Source organism: Linepithema humile, chromosome 6, assembly GCF_040581485.1.
Source record: "Linepithema humile isolate Giens D197 chromosome 6, Lhum_UNIL_v1.0, whole genome shotgun sequence".
In the NCBI taxonomy this organism is placed as follows: domain Eukaryota; kingdom Metazoa; phylum Arthropoda; class Insecta; order Hymenoptera; family Formicidae; genus Linepithema; species Linepithema humile.
Window position 1 is genome coordinate 12,870,425 of NC_090133.1, and position 15,636 is coordinate 12,886,060.

The 15,636-nt window shown below is 33.9% G+C and overlaps 1 protein-coding gene and 1 long non-coding RNA gene across 2 annotated transcripts; one reads left to right on the forward strand and one right to left on the reverse strand.

Moving 5' to 3' along the window:
• Nucleotides 1–4,335: 4,335 nt before the first annotated feature.
• LOC137000902 (uncharacterized) lies at nt 4,336–6,769 on the reverse strand. The gene is made up of 3 exons (XR_010891068.1): nt 5,144–6,769; nt 4,802–4,901; nt 4,336–4,714 (listed from the first exon to the last, which is right to left on the reverse strand). It is a non-coding gene; the product is annotated as an uncharacterized lncRNA (long non-coding RNA).
• A 5,172-nt stretch (nt 6,770–11,941) lies between these two features.
• LOC137000901 (uncharacterized) lies at nt 11,942–13,214 on the forward strand. Its single transcript, XM_067358495.1, has one exon. The coding sequence runs from the start codon at nt 12,161–12,163 to the stop codon at nt 13,070–13,072; it is 912 nt and encodes a 303-aa protein (XP_067214596.1). The 5' UTR covers nt 11,942–12,160; the 3' UTR covers nt 13,073–13,214.
• The last annotated feature ends 2,422 nt before the right edge of the window (nt 13,215–15,636 follow it).

A 15,636-nucleotide genomic window follows, 5' to 3' on the forward strand; every position in this document is an offset into this window, starting at 1 on the left:
AATCAACATAATTTTGTACTTGGTCTTCCGCAGGAACGTTCTTGACTATTGTAGGATCGTTTGAGACCCACTTGCGGAGTCTAAATCCTGCTGATGCTAAGATAGTCGATACCTTGTTTATTACATCATTGCGACTTCTACAGAATTGGTTCCGGTTAATAATTCATCAACATAAAAATCTTTGTGTATTATTCTTGCTATATCTGGGTGTTGCTGCTCGTTTTCGTTCGCTAATTCTATAAGACATCTGGTAGCCAAATATGGTGCCGATGTAGTGCCGTATGTAAGTGTATTTAATTCAAAAATTTGTACCGAATCGTTCGCGTTTGATCGCCATAATATTCTTTGGAGGAAGCGTTGTTTGGGTGTTACTAATATTTGTCTAAACATTTTTCTATATCTGCCGATATTATGTACGCGTTTCTTCTAAATGTATGCGTATCTTCTAAATCTAATAAGTATTGAAAACAAGTCATCTTGCAATGTAGAACCTATCATTTGTATGTCATTCAACGAAGTACCGTTATCCGTTCGTGCCGATGCGTCAAAGACAACGCGTATTTTTGTCGTTGAGCTTTCGTTACGAAATACACAATAATGCGGAAGATAACAAACTATCCTATCCGTTTGAATGTCCTTTATTTCCTTCATATAACCTAAATCTTGATACTCTTGTAAGAATGATGTATATTGTTCCTTGACAATCGGATTTTTATGTAACTTTGTTTCAAGGTTGATTAATCGTTGTAATGCCTTAGAGTAAGATTCGCCTAATGTATTTGGATCCTTTTTCAACGGAATATTAACGACAAACCTACTGTCTTCCTTGCGACTATACGTTTGAGAAAAATGAATTTCACATTTCCTTTCTTTTTGTGAGGGTGATCTTTGATTAGGGCATTCTTCAAGTTCCCAAAATTTTATCATTTGATCACTTATGTTGACACATTTGCTTATGTTACTGCGTATCGTATTTGTAACAAAACTTTTTAGTGGACCGGCTGCTATCCAACCCAGTTTTGTTTTGCAATGTAAGAGCTTCCCTTCCGACCTTAATTTGCCCTATGCAAAGTAGGTTCCAGAAACAATCTGCTCCTAAGAAAACATCTATCCTAGCTGGTATGTGAAATGAAGGGTCTGCTAATTTTATATTGGACGGTATTTGAAGACCTTGTTTATAAATCCTATTATTTGGTAATGGTCCCGTTATTTCTGGAATAATAAGACATGTCAAATCAAATTTGTAATTGTTATATTGTACCATGATACTGACATTGCATTTGTGTTCTACTTGGCATGACGCATTGTTGACGGCCTCTAAGTTAATATGGACTTTGTATTTTTCCAACCTCAATTTTTCACAAAGACTATTAGTAATTAAACTAGACTGCGACCCGAGGTCAAGTATTGCACGAGCCTTGTGTACGTTTCCTAGCTTATCCTTTAGAAGAACTACTGCAGTTGATAGCAAAACATGTGTATTGTTTGTTTGATTATGTGAGCATAAAACTGCTGCATTGGAATTATTTGAATTGTCCTCCTTGTTATCTGTAGATTTTGTTGATGAGGGTTTATCAAAATGTATCAACGTATTATGTTTACCGGAACATTGTTTACATGAACTAGCCTTACAATCCCTTATGAAATATCCCGGCCTCATACAATTAAGACACAATTTAGCATTTTTTAAACAATCTAGTCTTTTTTGAGGAGTAAATTCTAGAAATTTAGGACATTGTTGCATGTGATGAGCTTCCTTGCAAATTGAACAAGTTTGTTTATTAATTAAAAATGATTTAGATTTATTACAATTCAATCGTTTAGCCTTATGTGATTCCTTATTATTTAACTCCAATGTTTCTAGTAAGCTTGCACGTAAATTAAGGAATTCTTTGAATTCTTCTAAAATTGGAAGCTCATTATCAACGCACTGTTGTTCCCATTCTCTGGCTGTAACATTATCTAATCTAGAAGAAATAAAATATATAAGTAAGGCATCCCAATGTTTTGTCGACTGTCCTAATGCGTTTAAGGCTCTTATGTGTTTATTTAGTGTATCTATTACCTCGCGGATCTGATTGGATTCTTCTTGCATGTAACTAATATTGAAAATTGTCTTGATATGATTGTGGGTTAATAATCTTTTATTATCAAAACGATTGCAAATTGTTTCCCATGCTACAGTATAATTCGTGGCCGAAAATTCTAATAATTTTATAATCTGAGCTGCGTTACTTTTTAACGCGGCCTTTAAATAGTGAAATTTTTGTATTGGATCTATCGTTTCGTTATTATGTATAAGCGATTGGAACGTGTCTCGAAATCCGAGCCATTCTGCTATGTCTCCTTTGAATTTTGATAATTCGATGGTTGGTAGCCTAATACCTGGCGTTTTAAAAATAATATTCTGATTCGCTTGTCTTGCTGTATTGGAGGGGTTCAAGATATTATTCTGTTCTCGTATAAATTGTGTCTCTAACTGTGGTACTGCATTTTGAACGCCAATGCTAGCTGCACCTATAGCCTCTTGCACTATATTGCCACGAGCAAGTAACATTGCGCTTACACTACTACATGATAATATTCTTCTTCGAATTTTTCACGATATTCTACTGTTTCCTTTACGTCGTTGCTAATTTCGTCTATCTTTGTTTGTATTTCGTCATATTTAGTATTAACTTCTCGAATGTGATTGAGACGTTCCGCTATTTCTAATCTTTTTATCTCAGTTAGTGCCATCGTTCTATTTGGTGAATTAGTTATCACCCTTTCAATGTAATTTTTAAAATATGTAACCTTAGCCTTTGCGTAACCGGGTGCCTTAACTAATTCATCCATTTTCGCGAATTTGCGTGCCTCGACTAACTATCTTATCGATTCGTGATATCTGGACAAATGGATATGTGAAGAATAGGAGGTTGCTCACTTACTTGTCGATTCGTAACAAACGCGCCCAGCACTACTCTCAGCAACGCTCGCTGCTTGTCTGTCCTTGTTGCTCGCCGTGCCTTCCGTTGCGACAATAACCTCTACCTTGGTATCTCGTTTCGGCTTGCGGGCAAATAAGAAGAATAACTATTTCCGTTGGATCGTCTCACGTAGATCAATGTTGCTTCGATTTCTTGGCCCTTGTGCTGTCCTTCCTTTCGAAGATGGTTTCTCTATGTCCTTTGTCGGGCACGCCCTATGCAAGTGCCGCTGTTTTCACCAACTTGATTCTCAACAGCTTGTTTGCTCGAATACCAAATATCCGGCTCGAAGGACCATGTTGAGTAAATGGTTTGTTTTAATAAATGTGGACTGTAATCTTTGCTGGATTTTACCTTTTTATTGCGTTGCCTTACAATACGTGTGTTCGTTTTCTTAGTCAGACGCTATCTGGTTTAACCCCGCCCGTCGGCCGGAAACTCGTCAGAGAGAGGGGAGCGCCACTCGCAAAGAATCAAAGTGTTACTCTACGGCGCCAATTATAAATCATAAATATTTAATTTTCAGCATTTAAAAAAAGATAAACCAGATTTTATACAGTGTGAACATATAAGAGAAAATGGTTGTTTACATCAAAAAGCAGGACAAATGTTTGTACTCGCTCACACATTGCTGTTTATAATTAATGAATAAATAATTAATTGCAACGCAGAAAGAATTATACAGCATGCTTATTGTTTTGTTCTTTTATTACGAAGGTCAATTGTCAAGGTCAAAAGTTCCCGTCCTAACCAAGAAAACACATGTTTTTGGGTGGAAAAAAATTTATTTCTGAACGTAGTCTCCTTTCAACTCAATACACTTAATCCACCTTTTATTTCAACCACTCAAGCCATAAAAAAAATTACGAGTAAGAGAATGCATTTCAGAGAGAAAGAGAGAGAGAGAGAGAGAGAGAGAGAGAGAGAGAGAGAGAGAGAGAATTATATTAATTAATAACTTACAAGAGTGTCTACATTTGATTGTTTCAAAATAGGCCATTGCTTAATAAAATCAAATGCAGTAGTCACTTCTGATTCTTGTCTCAATTGAAACGTATTTTTCCAATGGATGAGAACTTGTTCCCAATGTGCGTTTCTAGAACTTAACCACAAATAGGAGTCGTTCGTAGACAAATCTAAAAATTTTAAATTTATATTATATATATACAGTATATTTCTTTCTTAAATTCTTATTTTACCTATTTCTGGTTTTCTTGTAGGTTCATTAATAATCTCTAAATTATCTGTTGTTTTTCTTTTTTTTGTTAGTCTTGCATAACCACCCACATAGCACGTAATGTTGCAGCAATATTGCAGCAATATTATTTTTCCATTGCAATATTACCATGAAATATAGCAGAAATATTGATGAAATATTATTGAGATGTCACAGCAATATTAAAATGTCCGCGAAGATTAATCGCAGTAATATTGTAGTCATATATCACAATTATATTACTGTAATATTAATGAATATTTCTGTAATATTTATGTGATATTAAATATAGCAAGGAATTAAATAATAAAATTATTTTAATACACAATAATACTTTATATATTAAAATATGTTACGTACAATGTTAGTACAAACTGAATGGCATATAATATATATATGGTTACAATAAGTTTTCCGTTTGTAAATTTTTTAATCTTCACTTTCATTTCCTGAAAGTGCAAGAATATCGTCGGTGTCTTTTGATTTTACATTTTCCTTTTCTATATTCTTGCTTTTTTCTTCCTTTATTCTAAAAATTTTATATATATATATTTATGTTTGTGCAATAAAATTTAATTTAATTATTGTAAGTGATATTTTAAAAAACTGTACTTACTTTTCTCGAGCCTGACGAGTAGGTGCATTAGCAAGCCAAAATCCTATTTTTTTAATGATGTAGTCCTCTGTTACATCAAATTTATGACGATAAACGGCACCTGAAATATTAAATTTCTATTATTATTTTCAATTATCTTTAACAATATAAACTTACGCAAACACAAAATAATAGTAACATAACATTATTGTTATAATTTCCCACTCAAAAATGTAACTGCAAGTAACATTGCCTTGTATGTAATAGTTACACTGTTGAGTGTTGAAAAATTATTACACAATAATGTTATGTTACTATTACTTTGTGTTTGCTGGGAATTTATTATAATTTTACAAAATTTACCCAAAACGCATTTACATAAAACTAAATTATAAAACGGTTTCTTTTTCTGTTTTCCAAGATAACTGTAACTACATGCTAGAGAGTTAGTAAAAATTTGCCTCATTATTTTGTTCACAACTTCGTCAACATTTTTTCCTCCTCGATAATATAATTTAGTCACCTGTAATAATTATTACAAATAAATAAATAATATATTATTTTATTTATAATAAGCAATATGTTTATGATAACATATGCAATATATATTTATGATAAAATAGTAAGTCGTTATCATTATTTAGTATGTATTCAATAAGCGTAAATAGAAATCAAATTTACATATTAATCATTTTCATTTTTCATTCATGAAAACATTCATTTTTTAAAAAGAAAGATACTGATTACTCTGCATAGAAAATTTAACACACATGCACAAGCATTATGAACAAATTAATTGCAATATATTTATTACTACAGAAAATATCAATTTATATACAGGGTGTTCATTTGAAAACTTTCCAGCTGATTATCTCGAAAAGTATGAAAGATACAAAAAAAAGCTAAAACACGTTTTCCATGATTTCGAGGGGGAAAGAGAACGGCATTATTAATTTTTTATTTGGAAGGCGTTTTCAACGTAATTTGAAGGTCAAATTTGTTTTTTTAAATGGAAACCTATATTTTTTATTGCAGAATTTTATTCTACACAAAAAAACAAGTAACTTCTATAGGAAACATTTTTTTATTTGATCACTATTTTAGGAGATATTTAAGAAAACAGCAAGACTTAGTTACTGCATAAAATTTTGTCATTTATTATAACAAATGTTCAAAATGTTCTCCGTTGTTTGCTAAACAATAATAAAGACGATTCTCAAATTCTGAACGAACATTTTGGAAGGTATCTGTTGGAATAGCTCTACATTCCTGTACAATTCTTTGACGCAAATTCTTTCTCCATAAATAAATATAATTTTAACTCGTTCTTCTAAAGAATACACCATTTTATAAAGTTTAATTATGATATTCCTTCAGATAATCTCTGGTACAAGTCTCACATTTGACTGAATAGTACACTGTTCTATTGAAAGACAGAAAGGAACTGATTTAACACAACATAAACGATCTGATCAACTTTGTTTTCGAAAGATACGTATAAATATCAACGATTTGCGTCAAAGAATTGGAATGTAGAGCTCTACATTCCAATACAGGAATGTAGAGCTATTCCAACAGATACCTTCCAAAATGTTCGTTCAGAATTTGAGAATCGTCTTTATTATTGTTTAGCAAACAACGGAGAACATTTTGAACATTTGTTATAATAAATGACAAAATTTTATGCAGTAACTAAGTCTTGCTGTTTTCTTAAATATCTCCTAAAATAGTGATCAAATAAAAAAATGTTTCCTATAGAAGTTACTTGTTTTTTTGTGTAGAATAAAATTCTGCAATAAAAAATATAGGTTTCCATTTAAAAAAACAAATTTGACCTTCAAATTACGTTGAAAACGCCTTCCAAATAAAAAATTAATAATGCCGTTCTCTTTCCCCCTCGAAATCATGGAAAACGTGTTTTAGCTTTTTTTTGTATCTTTCATACTTTTCGAGATAATCAGCTGGAAAGTTTTCAAATGAACACCCTGTATATATACCTTGCATTGCAGATGAATTGTCAGGAAAAGAAATTGTCTACTTTAAAAAGTGGATTATTTGTAATATATAATATATATTATTAATATATATATATTATTTGTTAAAGCAAAAGAGTTTATATCTAATTTTTTGTACTGTAGTAATATTTCTACTTATTTTATAAAATTTTTCAACATTTACTAGTAGTAGTAGTGTCTTTATTTTCCCCTTGGGGTTAATCCTCAATACACATTTACTTAAACCTAACTTATAACTATCCTTACAATTATTCTTAACTCTAACCTTATTACTAAACCTACTTAAGACTATCCTTAAAATTATCTTATACTACTCCTGCCCTTATCCTCCCGACTGCGAGATCCGGGTCTAGACGCCCTGCCGTCCAACATGCTTTCATCCGGCTGCGCCCTTTCCCTTTTCCCTTCTACCTATACACACAAACACACGCTCGCAAAGGTGACTTCCGTTTCCTCTCGCCTTTCTTATCTCCATCTTTTATTCCCGTTCCTTCCCCGACTCTCTCTCTCTCTCTCTCTCTCTCTCTCTCTCTCTCTCTCTCTCTCTCTCTCTCTCTCTCTCTCTCTCTCTCTCTCTCTCTCTCTCTCTCTCTCTCTCTCTCTCTCTCTCTCTCTCTCCCTCCCTCTCTCTCTCTCTCTCTCTCTCTCTCTCCCTCCCCCCCTCCCCTCTTCCTCTCCCCCTCTCTCCCTCCCACTCTCCTCCCTTTTCCTCTCCTCCTCTATCTCTCTCATCCACCATTCTCCCTCCCCCTCTTCTCCCAAAATCTTTCCCACTTGTTCCTGCCAACTTCCTCCTCCCTCCTTCCATTCCCTGCAACTCTCCCACGCATGCTCCCATGTCTCCTCCTCCGTTCCACATAACCTGCATTTCCTCTTCTCCTCCGTCTCCCAGTACCTTCCCTCCCTCATTTCACTTCCCAACCTAAACCTCGCCACTCTCCTCCATCTACTCTCTCCCCACCCCTTTTTAAGATAACCCGGTACCCCCTCTCCTATCACCTTTCCATACCATCTATTGTATCTTGATCCTCCTATCTTTTCCTCTCTTTCTCTCTCCTGTATCTCCCTGTCCTTTTTTCTAATCTCCCCATATTCTAAATCCTCTTTTTCCCTCCTTCCCTCCTCCTCCTCCGTCTCTATTCCCCTTTCCTCGAAGAACTTTCTCCTCTCTCCCTCCCATTCTGAGTTTGCCCTTCCCTTTCCTACTCTTTCCCTCATCTCCCCCCAGCACCTTCTCGCCAGCTCACTCCCCTTCCCCCCTTCCAGTCTTCTCTCAAAATCCCACGCCCTTTTCCCTGCTCTTCCTCTCAATTTTTCCCTCTTCAACTCCTCCCTTATCATATATCCCGGCGTTCTTCCGTCTACCCCCAACACCCACTTCATGTATCTCTCCTCCAATTTCTCCATCTTCTTTCTTTCTTTCCACCCCCATATTTCCGCTCCGTATCCCATCACCGTCCATACCAATCTGTCGAAAAGCCACATTCTCCTCCCCCAATCCTTCCCAAACCTTCTCTTACCTATCCCCCACACCTGCCCCATTATAGCCGCTGCCCTCTTTACTCTTTCTCTTACATGCTCTTCCTGTTTTCCGTTCCTCTTCAGCGTATATCCTAAATATCTGAATTCCTTTACCTCTTCTATCACCTTCCCTCTCCACCTCCATACTTTCTTCCCCATCCTTCCTCCCCCCTTTCTAAACCTCAGAATCTTAGTCTTACCTAAATTTAGCTCCAGCCTCTTCCTTTCCAAATACCCCTCCAGCCTCTCTATCATACTCCCCATCTCCTCCTCATTCTCCGCCATCATGACTATGTCGTCCGCGTAAGCCAAGGTGTGTACTCTCCCTTCCCCCAACCTCACCCCTCCCCATCTGATCTTTCCCATCTCCTCCTCCAAATCCGCCGTTACCACATTAAAAAGTAGCGGGCTAAGTGGGCACCCCTGTCTCACCCCTCTTGCCGTCCAGAATGCCTCCCCCATTTCCCCTCCTACCCTTACCCTACTCCTCGTTTCCCTCATAATCTCCTCCACTCTCACTACCAATCCCTCTCTTATCCCACGCTCCCTCATCGCCTCCACCAAAACTCCCCTCTCCACTGAGTCAAACGCCGCCTTCAGATCGACAAACATTGCCACCATCCTTCCCTTCTTCTTTCCCAATTGCTTATTTACCAGATAATTTAACACATATATATTGTCGATCGTCCCCATTCCTCTCCTGAAGCCTGTCTGATTGTGCGGCATCATTCCCCTACTCTCTATCTCCTCTCTCACTCTCTCCGCCAACACCATCACATACCAGTGCTGCCAGAAACGAGCGGCAGCATCACACAAATACAACCGAGAACCGATGACGTCACCCTATCCGTGTGAGCTCGACCCGGTCGACCAATGGAAGAGAACGCACGTCTCCCTTCCACCGAGCCAACGCAACAGACGATAAATGCTAAGAAGTAAGTGTTTCTAAGGCAAGTGGCTGGAATATGAAAAATCCCGTGTTCGAGATTTGCTTCTCGCAACTTTCTTTTCTTTTTTCCGCATTTGTTTCTAACAGTGTAAATTATCAAATAATCTTTTTTTTGCTTAAAAAATAATAGTTTATATTTATTAATAATATTCGCATATGTTAAAATTAACAATTTTTGAAATAATTCAGATTTGCTATTGTCAATAGAAAAATGAAATTATTTTGCAATATTGTAACAAAGTGTAAATTTAACATATGCTATGTTCTTGCCACTCGTCTTATTCGTTTAGCCATGCTTGCTTTGACATTTATGTCTATCGACTCGAAAGATTTTACATACCTGTAAAACTTTTAATTATTTCCCAACTTACAATTAGTCACTCGCGTCCTGATATTTTTTCTCCCGTTCAATAATTTTCTATTCGTACATTCGGAGAATCCGAATAGTGACATCAATAATGTACTTAATTTTCGTACACTCTAGTATCTCAATCTGAGATCGGTGTACATTTTAACGTCTCAAATGTAGACGAATTATTTCTATATGAAAAATAATTAAAATTTTCACACCAACAATCTATGATATATGCTCCATATGCCATATTATATTTTATTCCATTTTCAATCATTTATTTTAAACTATTGCATATTAGCAAAAGTTACTGTACTATGGAGATTAGTGGAGGAGACGGTAACATATAATATAAATGCAGTCAGATTTATTGTACTCTTGTTAGTATTATTAAAATATTGTAAAAATAATGTATTATTAGTTTATTAGTAATTATAATAGTATTATTAATAGTGGTCTTCCACACCACCTTCGAGGTTCCACTAACGGCGCGTTAGGTTTTTTTAGTGGACCTTCGCCAGGAGCCCTATTATACCACATTTCATTATTCTTTCTATATTTTTTTTATACATATGTGATGTCATTTGCAGACAAGATACTCTTTTTATTCTTGTCATTTACAAGTGTGGTGTCATTTGCAGACAAGATACTCTTTTTACGTTTGTCATTTACAAGTAATGTCATTTGCAGACAAATAACTTATTACACCTCTGTAATAAAATTAGCAGTTACTTTTTTGTGTTATATAAAAAATACTATTTATTTGTAACATTATTATTGCGTATCATTAGATATTGAGGGACCAGCTATATCATCAACGTCTGCAGCATGTAGATTAAGACAACTTTTATGTTTTTTAGGACATGTAGAATATAATTTATTCGATGACATGAGAGACAAATGTTTTTCATTAATCTCCATCTCTAAAATAGATTCTTTTCTTGCGTTGAAAGCTGATTTTATAGAACGCAAATGGCATTTACAGAGACGGATAAAAGGCTATTTTGTTTTTTCGTTTTTATGTCTGATAAAATTGAAAATATTTTTTCTGGATCGGCATTAGAATTTGGAAGTGATCTAATAGAATTTATAAGGGATTTAAGATTTGGATATTTTACAAGATCTCTGGAGCTTTTACTTTGTAAAATCTGTTTCCACATGTCATCAAAACTTAATTTTTTAAGATTTGTTTTTTCTGTTTCTGTAAAATTGAGGTGTACAATAAACCATTCTTTTTTTAAACCATTTTCGTCAAAACCACCGAGAGTTTGAACGATAAAAAAACGTCATTGAATGATGTTTCTCTGTCAAAATCAAATAAAACAACGTCTGAATCAAAAACTTTCAATTTTGACAAAAATTTGTCATTAATTGGTAATCTTTTATTAATTTCCTCGGCAGCTGTCACATAAAATTGCAAACAATTTTCTCAAACATTTGCAACTATGTCTAACAAGGAAAGGGACCCAAGTGTCCCCCTCCGATTTTGACGAGCTTTAAATATGTTGTAAAGTAGCTCAAAATAAGAGACACGTATTTTTTTTTATGTGCTTTCTCGCACGTTTAGGGTTGAAACAACCCCTACAAGCTAAAACGGTTTTTTTGGTTTTGACTGAATATCGTCAAAACTGTAAGAGATATCAAAAAATGTTTCGAATAAAAGTTGCATGGTCTTTTATAAGCTTTATAACCGTGTAGCTCAATTTTTAAAAAATTTTATATTTTTTAATTTACCCTCACCCCTTCTTATTATTTTTACAAATTTCAAAATTTTTGTTATGACAAAAGTTGTAGCATTTTTTACGCTGAATACAACCATATAGGATTTTATTATGTTTCGAAATCGCATCTTTCAGAAATGAGCTGTCAATGTCGCACTATATGCGTCGCGCTGCGATATATGCATATATATGCATAACGCATCGTTTGTGCCGCTTGTGTAATCGATGTTTGTTGCGCATGTGTAATTGATAAGACGAATAAAATTAGAAATAAAGATTAGCATGTTATGAAGTATTCGGAAAAATGTTCTGATCAAAGAACAAAGTAAAGTTGTTGCCAAGGCATCTCCTCTATATTACACTTTTATAGTCGCATTTTGAGTACATTTATAGCGCAGCGCGTTGTCATATCCCGTCAGTGCATATTACGCTTTAAAGTTGTGCGCTTGTTAGTGATTACAAAAAAACAATATATAAAACAGCATCAAACAAAGAACAGCAAATTCACTATAAAGTAAGTATTATTTTTTTGTACACAAATAAGGAGAAATATTTAATTGTTATATTTTTCAGAATGGTTCAATTAAATCCATTTAACATAATAATGTTAGTATACGTAACTTTTTCGGCCCTTAATCTATCAACAAGTCCGATAACATCTGAAGAACGAGAAATGGCACATAAAATAGAATCTATGCTGAAAGAAATGCGCGATGAGAGATACAAAATGGAAGTAGAAGAATCTTTAGATTATGAAAACGATAACGATATTCCAACAGCAGAGCAATTCGAACTAGGAGATAAAGAGGAAGAAGGTGAGCTATGGACGCAAATCCTAAAGTTATATGTACTACAGATGGACGTATTCCGTATGAATATAAAAAAAATGCAGTCGAATTTTGGAAAAGCAGTACAACAAGGCCAAGAACATTAGAAGGAGTAAAACAAAGATTTCGGAAAGTATATTCATTACGTCAATTACGACAATGGGAAATTCAAGTGAATCAAGGTGGCAGTAGATTCGAAAAATTAAAACAAATTTCGGAATATACATTAAATAATTTTCATACAGCTCTTGAAAATAGAATTATTGTTCACGACGCTGATTTAGCTCGATGGGCTATTCGGGCACAGGAAAATTTAAATGTACCAGAATTTACAGCTTTATCGCGATGGATACGAAAATTTAAAATACTACATAATATTGTATCTCGTAAAATAACAAAATTTATAAAAAAAACATCTATATTGTCTAACATCAATTTTGAAGAAAAATGTAACACATTTATTGAAAACGTTAAATATCAAATAATAGAATATGGAGTTGAAAATATTTACAACAGTGATCAAAGCGGATTCCAATTAGAACTTCATGCCGGTCGTACATTGGCATATAAAGGAACAAAAAAGATTGAATCTGCAGTACAATCCGTATCGGCAACTACGCATAGCTATACTATACAACCTACTGTTTCAGCCGATGGTAGATTATTATCGCCTCTTTTTATTGTACTGAAAGAAGTTAGTAGAACATTTGGTCCCAGAGTGCAAGAAACAATGTTTAAGGCACCTAATATTTTTGTTACGGCTTCGAAATCCGGAAAATTAACAGTGCATCATTTTAAAATTTGGTTGCAAGACGTACTTTTTCCAAATGTAGGTCCAAAATCTGTTTTACTACTAGATTCATGGACTAAACTTTGGTCATTGTCCAAATATTATTCAAGAATCTAAACCAGAATCCACAGAAGATATTATTTTGTTGACTATACCAGCTGGAACAACAGGAAAAATACAACCATTGGATGTATATGGTTTTCGTTTGTGGAAGAATTTTATTAGACACTTTTCTGATACTGTAATGCTTTTAGGTCTGGAAGTCAATCTGCATGCAAGAAACACCATTTTAAAATTACAGTCATTGACTCAATTTTCATCGCCAAGATTCAGAAATTTATTGAAATACGCATGGTATAAAAGCGGGTACGTAATAAATAAGCCCGAAGAATGCGAAACACCAGTGGAATTTTGTTTCCATAAACAGTCAAAACCAACATGCGATATTTGTGGCGCACCTGCAATAATTACTTGCGCATGGTGCAAAAAGTCACTTTGTATAAATCACTTTTTTCACGAACATCACCTTTGTGATACGTTTGTTCCATAAATTCATCTGTTTTTAATATATGTTAATATATGTATTATATTCAATATATGTAGTATGTTATTGTTGAAGGTAAAGTTGTAATTGTTTCGACATATATTATTATAAAAGAAATAAAATAATAAACAAATAAATGTTTCTAGTATTGATTAATAGAAAAACTTGAAATTAATTGGATTTTTTTGCATTACCATTGAAAAACAATAAATTGCATTTTAATTGTAAGATTTTTATTTATTTATTTCTCTTTCGATATAATCCACTCTTAAAAAAGGGATGAAAAATCGATACTCGAATGTATCAAAAGTATTGTTGACGCTTATCCGCGACGCTGATTGGTTATCTCGATTATTCTGACAGTTTGATAGTTTAAGAGCAAAGATTATTTTGACGGTTATTTAAAATTTTAAAAATTTTATTAAAATATTTAGATTTCATAATTATTAAATTATTATAATAAGTGCACGGGCGCAGCGCGCGCTTGTATTGTTCTAGTATAACTATAAAAGTGTAATATAGAGGAGATGCCTTGGCAACAACTTTAGTGAACTTTGTTCTTTGATCAGAACATTTTTCCGAATACTTCATAACATGCTAATCTTTATTTCTAATTTTATTCATCTTATCAATTACACATGCGCGACAAACATCAATTACACAAGCGGCACAAACGATGCGTTATGCATATATATGCATATATCGCAGCGCGACGCATATAGTGCGACATTGACAGCTCATTTCTGAAAGATGCGATTTCGAAACATAATAAAATCATATATGGTTGTATTCAGCGTAAAAAGTGCTACAACTTTTGTCATAACAAAAATTTTGAAATTTGTAAAAATAATAAGAAGGGGTGAGAGTAAATTAAAAAATATAAAATTTTTTTAAAAATCGAGCTACGCGGTTATAAAGCTCATAAAAGACCATGCAACTTTTATTCGAAACATTTTTTGATATCTCTTACAGTTTTGACGATATTCAGTCAAAACCAAAAAAACCGTTTTAGCTTGTAGGGGTTGTTTCAACCCTAAACGTGTAAGAAAGCACATAAAAAAAAATACGTGTCTCTTATTTTGAGCTACTTTACAACATATTTAAAGCTCGTCAAAATCGAAGGGGGACACTTGGGTCCCTTTCCTTGTTAGACATAGTTGCAAATGTTTGAGAAAATTGTTTGCAATTTTATGTGACAGCTGCCGAGGAAATTAATAAAAGATTACCAATTAATGACAAATTTTTGTCAAAATTGAAAGTTTTTGATTCAGACGTTGTTTTATTTGATTTTGACAGAGAAACATCATTCAATGACGTTTTTTTATCGTTCAAACTCTCGGTGGTTTTGACGAAAATGGTTTAAAAAAAGAATGGTTTATTGTACACCTCAATTTTACAGAAACAGAAAAAACAAATCTTAAAAAATTAAGTTTTGATGACATGTGGAAACAGATTTTACAAAGTAAAAGCTCCAGAGATCTTGTAAAATATCCAAATCTTAAATCCCTTATAAATTCTATTAGATCACTTCCAAATTCTAATGCCGATCCAGAAAAAATATTTTCAATTTTATCAGACATAAAAACGAAAAAACAAAATAGCCTTTTATCCGTCTCTGTAAATGCCATTTGCGTTCTATAAAATCAGCTTTCAACGCAAGAAAAGAATCTATTTTAGAGATGGAGATTAATGAAAAACATTTGTCTCTCATGTCATCGAATAAATTATATTCTACATGTCCTAAAAAACATAAAAGTTGTCTTAATCTACATGCTGCAGACGTTGATGATATAGCTGGTCCCTCAATATCTAATGATACGCAATAATAATGTTACAAATAAATAGTATTTTTTATATAACACAAAAAAGTAACTGCTAATTTTATTACAGAGGTGTAATAAGTTATTTGTCTGCAAATGACATTACTTGTAAATGACAAACGTAAAAAGAGTATCTTGTCTGCAAATGACACCACACTTGTAAATGACAAGAATAAAAAGAGTATCTTGTCTGCAAATGACATCACATATGTATAAAAAAAATATAGAAAGAATAATGAAATGTGGTATAATAGGGCTCCTGGCGAAGGTCCACTAAAAAAACCTAACGCGCCGTTAGTGGAACCTCGAAGGTGGTG